A 12,837-nucleotide genomic window follows, 5' to 3' on the forward strand; every position below is an offset into this window, starting at 1 on the left:
TGGATTTTAGCTTATGGATTTCTCCTTCATATGTTGCAGGAACAGTTTTACATTAATGTCTCTAATTAACTGCAAAGCAGCTGTGGGGAAATTGGGGGGGAGGGAAAGTAATGTCTATTATGTTCCCATAGATCAAATTTTAACCAAGATAGATGGAATTTATTATTAAAATTAATTAATTCCACTTAATATTTGCTGCATTTTCATATTTTAATGGAAGCATTCATAAGTTCCAAGAAAAAATATGAGTATGCAAGTGTACTACTTTGGGTTAGTTGCAATTTCAGCTTTAAGAATCTCTGGAAGTGTAAAAGAAGGCTGTGCTGGAAAGGAGGAGGCAAAAAAAAAAACAAAAAAAACATGCAAGGCATTTTACATTTGAAGACAAAAATTCTTTTGGTCCCATTATCTTACCCTACCATGAGTAAATCCACCAGAATCAGGGCAGTGAACTTACAGATTTAACTGGGGGCTAATTTTCAGTTCCTTCAAATGCACTAGCTTGGACATGCCACTGCTCTGAGAGTTTTAGCTGAGTCAAATCTATCTCCTTTCTCATTTCCCTGGGCTGTGGGATTATGGCTCTCAGAGCTCCCAGCCACGGCTCTGAACAGCTCCACGGACAGCGAGCCAGCTCCTGCTCGTCATGCTCTTTGGCCAACCTCCCTGTGGGGACGGTCTGCCTTGCCTCTGTGATTGATTCCCATTATCCTTTCTTTGGACATTTTGTGCAGGGATGACTGAAGAAATCGAGTGGCTGCACGTTGTCAGAGGTGTCATGGTGATTCTTGGCACAGTCACAAATTAAACATGGCACTGCCAAGTCCCTTTCCTCCTTTCTACTTTCAAGGCACTGCTTTTCCTCTGCTTTTCTGGGAGCTGTTCTCCAAACCACTGCCTGGTTGTGCATATATTCCATCTGTTGGCCTTACTGATGGACGCACTAGTAATGAAACCTAAATCTGTTAAAGTGAAAGACTTCACTTGTTAGTTTTCATGGCGGGTATGGAGGTTCTTTTGGCTTACAATGGCCCACAAATGTTTATGCAGTTAAGGTTCATTGTTGCCTCGTTTTATCTACTATTACACCTCCTATTTCAATTTAACACGTTATTCAAACTATTTTAGGACCCCACCTTTACATCCTTTGAGGTGTGAGCCCTCCAAAGCACATCTCTGTGTCCGACTGGCTTGGCTTTGATGTGGCTGACACGGTTCCCATCCTGAGTGAAGTCGGTGACGGCTGTCACTGTTAGTACAGCTGCTGCACAGCTGCCTTCTGAGCAGGGCGCCGGCACCAGATCCACCTGGCACGCCGAGAGGACGATGTTTGGGAGCCCCAGTAATTGGCTGTCTAAAATGAACATGAGCACTGAGTCTGACAAGAGGTATCCAAACGATCAGCCATCCCCATCCAACATAAATGTTTCATATTCCAAGGCACGTGTTGGAGCCAGATGGATTTTGCATGAAGATTATTGTAATTGACTCAATCCGGCAGTAGTCAGTATACTGAAAACACACTGATGCTTTTTCTTTGAACAGGTGCTTCTGGAATGAAAGTCTTATCTTTAAGGACACATGCCCAGGAAGTGAGCGTGAGTTGTTCTTGTGACAAAAGAAAGAGATGAATCTATGCTTCCAGAAAACATTTATGTTTTACAAGCTTTGTTTAATTTGATATAGAGAACTTTTGATCTGGAAAGCTAGGGCTCTCAAGTGAACCTTATATTCATCACAGGAAGGTAAGTGTAGCATATTTCGATAAGTAACAGTTTTTATTTTTTACTTCTATGTGGTTTTGCTAGATTATTGTGCTTTACTACCCCAGTTTGGGTCACGAGGTTAAATTCACTACAAATCTATGCAAATGCCATGAGTTATGATGACATCACAAATCATCACTGTGATGGGTGATGAAGTGATGAGTAGTGAAAAAACTCAGTATAGCAATGGTAATTCAAATTGTTCATACAGCTTTGCACATCGTATCTTTCCAAAAGGAACCACTTTTAACAGCAGGGCTAGTGTCCGTTTCCTTTAAGTCTTGATCCTTCATGCTAAGGTCCCAGGGAAGGGACAAAAAAAAAAAAAAAAAAAAAAAAAAAAATCTTACAATGACTTTATTATTGTTATTTATGATTACTGATTCATGATAGCTTGGTCTGTATTTTTGATAATACCTATCCGATCCTCAGGAAGTCATCCAACCCTTCATGAATTCTCTGGTGGGTAAAGAAAGAAATATCAGCCTTTCCTGCCTACCAGAATCCCTCTACAGATTTCAGGGCTGCCAGCAATTGTGTTGAGTACTTACTTTTCTGTTCCAGACCAGTAATTATCAGCTGATAAGAACAGATACAGAAATAGTGGCAATTGAATGAATCTGATATGAAAATAAGTGATTTCCATATGATTTTTCCAATTTGTAGAATTGCTTAATAATTTATAGGAGATGGCATTCAAGTAAATTAGGATGGTCTTTCTAATAAGATCAAATAATCAACATGTTATTTCTTATGGAAATGACCCATAAAGCCTAATTGAAATTAACCCTGTAGAGATCTACAGAAACTGAACTAAAAGCCTGCAAACATTAATAGCATTTTATCTCTCATTCCCAATCCTTAAAGGATCCCTTACAACTTATAGAAAAATCCTGGCTCATTTTCAAGGTTCTTGATTCAATTAAATTGGAGGTTTCCATGAGGAATAGTTATTGCCATTACAGCCTTATGAGCTCTGCTTACAACCCAGAACAAAAGTTTAAAATCAAAGAAAATCATCTTGTTGAAATAGCAGTGATAAACTTAACAGAAGCTGAACCCCAGTGGCTCTGCTGTGTCTTGGTATTCATTATGATATTGTCTGAACTTAGAGAGATATTTCTGTGCTTGTAATTAGCTTTCTTATCACTTATTCCCTACATAATTAACAGAATAGTGTTCTTAGATGGATTCAGTCAGACAAGGAGCTTCTCTGTTAATTTACTCAGTACAAATGTATCTCAACTAAAATTGTTTTTATTTTCAATTTATAGCAACACAGCCAACATTATGTTTTTCAAAAGCCGACAGCATTTTTTCAGATAAATAAATGGACCCAACAGATAATAAAACCTGTGATTGTGCATTCACCCAGCAATGTGAATTCAGCCTTAAGTATGTACAGATATACCATTTAACATCAGCTTAAGTGTGAAGCATAGAAACAGCCTCAGGGTGGAGTAATCAGAGGTCAGAGTTGGTAGTTTAAGCTACAGAAATGTGTTGATTAAACTGATGGAAATTTGCTTCTTTAGTGACTAGCTCCTTAAAAGATTAGTTAATTGGTTGAGTTGTGTCTCTATTCTAGCAACTCTTAGCACCAACACATCATGCCCATTGACAACCTGAAAATCTGCTTCTGCAGATCTTGTCTCACCTCTTTCTTTCAGTGAAATGCGCATTATGGGACTGGAAAAGACCATGGTAAAGGGATCAACCACAAACCAATCTGTTATGTTCAATAATTACCTTGATATTTTTAAGTTTATTTTAAGACTAATTCTCGTTTGATCCTTGTAGGTGTTCCCATGAGCTCAGCAAATGTTTGCATGGTGGACTGGCATAGACTGTAAGCCAAGAGCAATACGGGGAAGGGAGCAGCACTGAGCCATGAAGGAACATGAAGTACTCTGTGTATGAGAGCCAGCACAGCTGCTGGAACCATAAGGTACTGTTCAGTTTAAGATCATTGTGTTATGATATCATTTGATTTTTTTTTTTTTTTTTTGCCTGTGTATTTGGCTGAGGATGGGGAAAGAAAGGAAGGAAATTCGGAAAGGGAGTATTATCTGGGCTTTGTCAATTTCTTATTTTTTGTTTTTAAACTGAATTTTTATACTTTAATCCTCTCTCTTAACAATTTTCTCTTGAACCGTCTTTGAAAGAAAAATAAATCCCTTGTTAGAAAAATGTTTGGGTGTTTTATTTAGTGCAAACAGCAATTGAAAATGTTCCCCTTGGTTAAACATAATATTCCACCAGATTAACCTGGGAAAGCATATACCACTTAAAAGTTCAAGAGGATTCTCTAAATGACATTGTCAATGTTTCCAAGTAAAAAAATACCTTAAGAAAGAGTAATATATTGTCATAGATTTTTTTTTCTGTGTTGAGACAGACACCAACTATAATCCAGAAGAAGAAAGAAAAGTCTTCAGTACACGTTTAATAAATATGCAAGTGAACTTCTTATTGATAATTGATGATTTTTTTTTTTTACCTGAGACCATTGCTGCTACAAAAACTCAAAATGGAATATTATACTCATGGAATTGTAAAAAGTTCTTCTATTCAGTTATGTCACCCATAAATCTCGGTGGACTGTTGTTCACTGTGCCACTACTCAGATGTTTCTGATGTCAAAAGCCTGAGTGATGCCTTCATCTATTTTATTTTGCAAATATTAGGCTGAGTTTGTGAATTTCATGGCCTTTGCCCTTTGTAGTTACTTAAGTCTGTTAGGGAAAAAATAATCACATTAATTCATAAAACTCACCCAGATCTTCAGTACTGAGCTGCAATGTGATTTTACACGAGTCGTTGTGCCCAGAACAGGTAATAGGCACAGTGCTCAGAATGGTCAAAACGTGCTCCTTGCCATCTTCTGCAATATGTAATGATTCTGGTAAAAACTGGAAACAAGAAAGTCATTTTTAGATCACTTTGACAGATTAAAAAGGCAGTACTGATATTTTTGAAATTTTGAATGTTTTTAGTCGTGGACCAAGATTTTAAAATAACAATAATCTCCATAATAACAATAATCCAATCTTCTTAAAAATCATCTTCAACTTCCCAAAGGTAAAATGACTGTTAAAAATATTATAATGCTTTTTGAATTAAAAAAAAAAAAAGTTTGTTTTATCATAAGTAGTGTCTAATTATTTCTCATTTCCTCATTTCACAGCAGGGTTTTATTAAGACTGAACGTAGTGTTCTGCCATAGAATTTTGTTCATGTTTAACATCCTTGGTTGACAGGAGCTCCTATTGCAATGCGCTGGGAGAAATTCTTGCAGTATTTGTAGACTGAAGTGCAGCATTACCTCTTAATCATGCACTCTGTATTTGTACTCTGTCCCAAGTGCAAAGTGAGTGCATTTTTCACCTAATTCCTCTTCCCTGCTATGTCAGGAAGAAGGATTTCTCCATACATAATGTATTGCAGCTTCAGTGTGCAGGGAGAGGAGCTCGTGCTGGGTGGTTCCTGCATGTCTGTTCTGGGGGCAGGAGCAGAAGCAGCACTTGGGCCCAGGCAGAAATGGAAATTCCCATTCTCTGGGAAATTTGGATATTGACTAAAAATACCTGCAACTGTGCACAGAATCAAAGAGTCACAGGATCATTTGACTTGGTAGGAACTTTTAAATGCCATCTGATCCAATTCCTCTGCAATGAACAGGGACACCTACAGCTCCATCAGGTGCTCAGAGCCCAGTCCAGCCTGACTTTGAATGTCTCCAAGGACATCCACCACCTCTCCGGGCAACCTGTTCCAATGCCTCAACACCTTTAACTTTTCTTCCAGCATCACACAGAACAGGCTTCCAGATTTTCCATATCCCATTCCTGTAGACTTTAAGTTGGGATATTCTAATATCCATTACTCCAAGACTGCCAGACTGACAGTCCCATCCTTGGGCAAGATCAGACCCAAGCCTTGTGCTGAGTGTGACCCTCGGCATTATGTTGTTTGTAGTGGCTGTCCATAATGAGGTAGTAGATAAAAAATCATATCTTCATTCATTTTGTTCTGTTTTAGTTGGAATAGAATTCTGCAATCTGTAGGTGTAGCTTCAATTTATACATAACCACAGAGTATTTTGGGGCGTATTTACCAGCAGATGTAGTTGTGCACATTCTTTATGCTGCATTAGTGTCAACACCTGCACACTCCTCTGATGAGTGCTCCAGGGCGTTTTGCGAGCAGACTGAAAGCCATGTAATTTATTATGACTTTTTCTCAAAGTGAACATAAAAGCAGCGCTGGTTATGGCCTACGTTTCTGTGCCTTGTTTTCTAGAGCGTGTCAGATAATACATAAATATTACCCAGGGGAATGGTGGAGAAGTCAGGGAATCAGGGCCAATGGCATTACCTTAATCCCGGTGTAGAAACCTTTGCTCTGCTCAGGAAATGACCGCTGCTCAGGGGTGTCTCTCAGAAATGCAGTGACAGTGCAAAAGACCTGCATTAAACAAACAGTGTCAACAGCGCGTGCTTTTGTTGAATGGAAATGATATAACTATGTATATTCCTGTTCATCTGGGTTCATTTTGGAGGTTTAGGCATTAAAAATATTTATGCATAAACCTTGAGATCTGAAAGATTTTATGATGCCTATAACAAGCAAAGAAGCATAGTTTCCATCTCAACAATTAATAACATTAAATATTAAAATATGATTTCTTTTTCAGTTGTCCAAGCACCTCGTTAGGGTTTTAATATTAACTCATTTGAATTAGGGAGAACTGCACTGTTTGTATGTGTTACTGTCAAGCTCAGGATATTGGCCCTTGAGATCGTAGAATCATAGAATCATTTGAGTTGAAAGGGATCCTTAAAGGTGATCTCATCCTACTTCTCTGCAATGAATAGGGACACCCATAGTTAGGTCAGGTGCTGAGAACCCCATCCAGCCTGACTTTGAGTGTCTTCAAAGATGGGACACTCACCACCTCTCTGGGCAACCTATTCCACTGCTTCTCTGCCATTATTGTATAAAACTCTTTTGTTATATCTAGCCCAAATCTCCCATTTTAATTTGAAACCAGTTCCCCTTTTATTATTACAGGACCCCGCTTTATATACTGAAAGTCTACTCTCAGATCTCACTAGAACCTTCTCCAGGCTGAGCAGCCTCAGCTCTCTCAGCCTATCCTTACAGGGAAGGTGTTTGATCCCTTGGATTCTAGGTTTCCATCTACCTAGAAGACTGAGTACCGTGTTTATAAACCATTTTTAATTTAAAGTAGTTTGACAGTCATCTAGTCCCAGAAACAACGTCAGCAGTAGAAGCTATTTTTATCTGACTGCAATTAAAAAAAGATGATGCAGATGTACCTACAATGTTTATGGTTTAAAAAGAATAAAATTTCCCCAAAACAACATCAAAATAAAAAACCCACCAAACACGAAGTGCTGTGCCATGCCATTTATGTCTGATTCCTAGCACAGTCACGCAACCTTTATCTCTACTGAGCCCATGCACCATCTGCCATCTTAATGTTTCATTGCTTTCACAAAACCCAAACTGCTAACATCATTTCTAGGATCATAAGATTAAACTACAGAAATTTTCCTTAAAGCAAACTTACAGCGGGCTCTGAAACTGTAGATCTCATTTTTTGGAGACCTTTTTTTCTCGGAAATGGAATAAAAGATTGTGTCACAGTAAATAAATTCCAAATGGTCAGATGGCATATTTATCATTGCTGTCTTTCTGAAGCCTCGAGTGACCCATGAAGAAGCAGCAGACCGATGTGATTTACTTTCTGTGCTGAGGAGCTCTTTTGGACAGATTCTAACACTCTTCATATTTCTCATTGGCCATCTCAGGTTCTACTTTCATGGATGGAGCCAGTAAACCCAATGCAAAGCCAAAATATCTCCAAGTTCATGTGGCAGACTCTTTAGCAGGGTCTACTGTGATAGGAAAAGGGGAAATGGTTTCAAAATAAAAGAGGGGAGATTTAGATAAGATATAAAGGAAATTGTTTTTTTACATGAAGGGTGGCATATGTTTTTTTACATAAGGCACTGGCAGATGTTGCCCAGGGAGGAGGTGGCTGCTCCATCCCTGAAGACACTCCAAGTTAATCTGGATGGGGCTCTGAGCCCCTGATGGAGCTGTAGGTGTTCCTGTTCATTGCAGGGGAGTAGGAGTAGGTCACCTTTAAGGATCCAACTCTAATGATTCTATGACTGTGATCCTCCAGACGGGGGCTGCCCACTGTTCTTGAGTATTTCCTTCTCTGCTGAAAAAATTCCTCTTTGTTACCTCAAAGTTATGGTTCTCCTCCAAGCTGGAGGAAAAGTGACACGAGTCTCATAAATGCCTTAATGTTGTTAACCAGTTTGCCTCCAAAGGAGAGACGTGTATTCTCCTTCAGGTAATCATAAAAAAGCAGCAAATATAAAATAATAATAAAATGATAACAATTGCATTAAAAAAAAAAAAGAAAAGGTGAAGAACTCAGTAAGCAAATCCAACACACCTACATCGCAGATGCTGTATTTACAGCTGGTGTGCTGTTTGTGCTTTTCTGCTTTTCACCCAGTGTTGAAATGGTGTCACACACAGCAGTGCTGGTGGGGGGCATCTCCCAGAAATCCCTGGGCTATGGGTAGATCCAGCCCCGTTCCCTGCACATACTCTGTATTCTCACACTGTAGAAGGGAGCTATGTTTTATTGATAAAAAACCTGAATCGAAAATAACTCTGTAAAGATGTGCTGAGATATTATTAGACTGTCAGCTCATTCTAGCTCTATGTACTGCACCTCTGGAGATGAACAGAGCGTACCCAGCTCTCAACGTACAGACACCCATCACAAGTGACATTTCATTCCTGTCTTTCTGTCGTGCCTCTGCTTGTACTGCCTTTACCTCGTGAGGTGCTCAGCCAACCCATGTGTTCATTGGCTGCTGAGCTACAGGTTGACAGTTTGTCACATCTTTATTATGATAGTTGCTGCGAGGGTTTTTTTTTTTGCCTTCAGCTAAACACTCATTTTTCTTCAGTTCAGTAATCAACTTCTTTCTCCTCTTTCTCTTCTCCATCTACAAATGCTGCCTTTTTAAAGCACAGAGATAAATGCAACACTGATAGCTGTATGCTGGTGGCCATGACAGGTTAGGCAGTAGCTTTCCAGAAACTCATCTGATCTGTTAAATAAAAAAAAATCAAATAATATTTTTTCAGCATCCCCTTTAAAGGGACAGAGCTTAAGGGTGCCCTCAGATGGGGTAACTCTATCTCTGCCAGCTGTGGGCTGCTCTTTCTCTGTGCCTCATCCAATAGGGCAGAAAACTACTTACAGGCACAAATTTCTGCTATAAAAATGCCCTGCTGGATAAGAAATGTCTTATTTCCATGTTTTGGAGTAGGTTTGTGCCTTTAAGAGGACTCAGCTTTCTTCCCACTTCACAGTGAATCCTGTGAGCAGCACACTCAGTGAGAAGCAGAGCTCAGCCGTTGATTTGGTGGAGGTCACATAGCTCTGGGAAATGATTTGGGAGAGTATTTTAATTCTCGAACTTGTCACCATCTTTAGCAAATTTCCCCTTAACAACTTGCACATCATCATAATTTTTTTTTAAGCTTCTTGAGCCTATAATTTCTCCCCGATCTGTCCTTTCTACTCATTTCAAGCAGAAAAAGACCCCTACATTTCACCCTTTTCTGCATTTCTAATTACTTCTGAATGCACTGCAGGAATCATCTATGGGAGCTTAGTGTGCAGCGAGGGCATTCTTCCTGACTGCATCCCAGGGCAGCGACACTTGCCCCAAAATGAAGAGAGCTGTCAGGTGGGAGTGCTGGGAGTAGATGAAAGCACCTTTCTGATGAGGACATCCAGTCTTGTGAGAGGTGGGGGAACTGATGCTGCCCAGGTCAGTAACTAATGTTGGCCACCTGTAGAGAGCTCTCTTCTCAACATAATGGATGAGTGCTTGGGATGCCTGTGCCCATTGACTGGACAGGGATGCCTGTGTGTTGCTGGTACAGTGCAGAAGATTGAGTGAATTTTCTCTATTAACTCCAGAACTGGAGCTGCACTACCCATGTCAAAAGGCAGGCAAGGGGCTGCAAGGTAGAGCCTTTTATGCACACTAGTGGCTTGCAAGAGAAGGATTGGCAGGGAATTGATCTTGACAGGTGAAAGGGTTTGATGATGGTTTGAAAGGCCTCCAGATGTCCTATTCTGCTCAATTAAATGCCAATGGGCTGGGGCTGGAGGAGTGATTCTATAGGGAGCAGCTGTGCTTCACAGCTTGGTAAGGGGGGTAAGGAGGAGCAGAGCTGAAGGTAAGCGTTCCAGGAGGAGCAGTAAGGCAACTTCTCAGAAGTAGATCTCTGCTTGTTACTGCTTCATCCTCATTCTAAGCCCACCTGGAGCTCTGTTTCTGCTGAGATGTTCTTCGTTCTCTGTCTGAAGTTTCAGAAGCAAATTAGAAGAGGAGGTGTCACCTACAAGAAGGTAGTTGTTCCTATTTCTATTGCTGTGTCAAGTCCAATGGCTGGGATGTGTTTCACGTTTAAGCTCTGGGAAAATTCACTCCTTTTTTTCTCAAGGGTGAAAACTAACACTGCTATATGTCAAAGCACTCATTTATGGTCTTTTGTCTGGGTTTATTCTTGTCGTGTTGAAGTGTCTTACAAAACACTCAATCTGTTTAAGTAGGTGTTTGAGTAGAATGCTTCTTTTTTTTTTTTTTTTTTGTTTTGTTTTTTTACAGTGTCTATCATAGTTTATTGCCATCTCTGGAGGTGCTCAAGAAACCTGTTTATGTGGCACTGTGGGACATTGTTAGTGGGCGTGGAGGGGATGGGTCAAGCGGTTGGGTCGGATGATTTTAGAGGTCTTTCCAACCTTAATGACTATACAATAGTTTATGTATGGTGACAATTGCTCCTCACTTTATTGAACTTTGAGATTGCTGTGCTGAGCAAAATTGCACAATTTTCTTCTAAACATCTTTCTTAGCATAGCTCATTACTCATAGCGTGCTGCTATAATTTATAGGTGGCTGTGCCTCAAGGAATTAAATGACCTCTCTCACCATCGCATAAATAAGGCTTCAGAGTGCCAGGATTTTTGTATCAGATGGAGTAGGCTTCTTTCAGTGCTCATATAGAAACAGCAGCATGTTATAGATTTATTTAAAGCAGCAATAGTTTCATGAACTTTATGCTGCCAACATTACTGTCTGAAATAACAAAATTGGAGCCAAAAGATGGAGGAGAAAAGCACACCTGACAGCTATTAAAAAATAACTGGCTGTTTAGTCAATACAAGTTCAGAAATGTTGGCTGGTAAATCTCTACTCTTCACAAAAGTTTGACTGAGTATTAAAATATATTGATAATATATGACTAACCCATTACCTGGGGGCTTTCTGGTAGATAAAAAATGGTTTGGATATAAATCGTTATAGAAGTAATTAAAAAAAAAAAAGGGGGTGGAGGAAATTCTTCCACTTGCATCTTGTTTGGGCCCAGAATGTTGCAAGTCCCATCTGAGCAGCAAAATTTAGTTTTTGAGGTCTGCGTCTCCCTATGGTAGCATTACTATTCCTTCATGGTAGCCCTATCAGTGCTTATGGAGGTGTTTTAGATTTACATCTCTGGAAGTGAAAGGAGCATCCACACCACTGTGACTGTTATCAGAAACCCTGAGAGGGGTGGCAAACCTGTACTTTTCTAATATCCTTGCTATGTAGAACTGAACTCCCAGTTTCAGCGGAGGCTTTGTTTGACTTTCAACAGCCTTGATTTATGGATAATTATAATTAATCAAAAAGGCCACAACGTCTTTTTAAAAAAGAATAAATACATAAAAATCCTAGCAAGGAAAAGAACATTTTAGCCTCACCAAACCAGCTAAATTAAACATGTGGCTTTCTGCAGAAGGGCTTACAGGAAACTTAATATAATAAAAATGGTCTTATAAGGATTTGGTGATGAAACTAGTTAGTAGAACTGTATTTTCTCTGAATCCCTCAGGATTATTAAATCTAGATTTGAAGTGATTACATGTGAAATTGCTTTGATGAAAATATCTCTTTGCAACACAAACTTGTCTTGAAAACTGGCATAATTTTCTGCGTTGTGTTTTATTATAAGTGAGGTCTGCATCCGTCAGATTCTGAACTTGGGAGGCATAATTATGAGGAGAAATAAGAGAAAAAACTATCTAGATTGTGCCACTGTTATAAATGATTCATCTCTTCAAGAACTGTGAAAAGCTTATTCGTGTTTCTTAACTATCTCAAAGAGGAGCTGTGAAATGTCAAGACTATTTCCAACCTACTTTTAACACAGGGCCATTATCCCTGTTTATTCTTTCAGTTCATTGTAGCATCACTAATGGCTCTCTGCCTGTAAAAGTTATGAACCTAATTTAACTTTAAAAGTCTTTTTTAGTACCATGAAAAGCCGTGAATTCATACACAAGTCAATTTTTTCCACATCTTGTATTGGCTTCAGCTTTGTTGTTGTTGTTGAAGCTAGATCTGTGTTGCCGTGTAAGCCATCAAATACACTTCTTAAAGATTGTTTTGTAATGAATTCTATCTTTCAGTTTACTATTGAACCATGAATTTGGAATCAGAGAGGCAGAACACTATGAAAAAGACCATAAAAATAAACCTCCCTCTATTTTAAAATGTACTGTCTTTCTTTACTGTGAGAAGATGCTATTGTGTCTCATGTCCACCAGTATAAAAATTACTGAGGGCATATAACCAAGTCTGCCTCTAGTGCAAATTCTTGCTGCTGCATGGTACAACGAATACTAAGAACAAATTGTCTCGGGCACATGTTTCTATTAGTTGTACCAGCTTTATGGTGTTCAGGCTGTAATGGAAGTATAACGTTGCCATTAGAAAACAGTCATAAAAGGACAGGTTCCATGAACACCATGCAACCCAAAGAAATGTTGTGTCCCAAATTTGGTAAAAGTTATTAAAGCCTGTTTGAAATCAGGCCTCCCTTTTGGTTTGTTTGTTTGTTTTTTCCAGTTTAGTTGTAAATGTAATGAGTGAGGAGCAACCCTAGTTAACACCCG

At 39.2% G+C, this 12,837-nt stretch overlaps 1 protein-coding gene across 1 annotated transcript in view; it reads right to left on the minus strand.

Annotated features, from left to right (window-relative positions):
• The window catches only part of LOC136057731 (von Willebrand factor D and EGF domain-containing protein-like), a 161,992-nt gene that overhangs the window by 105,399 nt on the left and 43,756 nt on the right, over positions 1-12,837 (minus strand). The window contains exons 5-7 of the mRNA XM_065750577.1: positions 6,144-6,233; positions 4,543-4,678; positions 1,137-1,354 (exon numbers count right to left, since the gene is read on the minus strand). Of these exons, the coding sequence (XP_065606649.1) occupies positions 1,137-1,354; positions 4,543-4,678; positions 6,144-6,233 (444 nt within the window). The remainder of the gene's footprint in view (positions 1-1,136; positions 1,355-4,542; positions 4,679-6,143; positions 6,234-12,837) is intronic.

This window comes from Cyrtonyx montezumae, unplaced genomic scaffold (assembly GCF_038088225.1).
Source record: "Cyrtonyx montezumae isolate F1298 unplaced genomic scaffold, pur_monq_1.0 scaffold_7, whole genome shotgun sequence".
Classification (NCBI taxonomy): domain Eukaryota; kingdom Metazoa; phylum Chordata; class Aves; order Galliformes; family Odontophoridae; genus Cyrtonyx; species Cyrtonyx montezumae.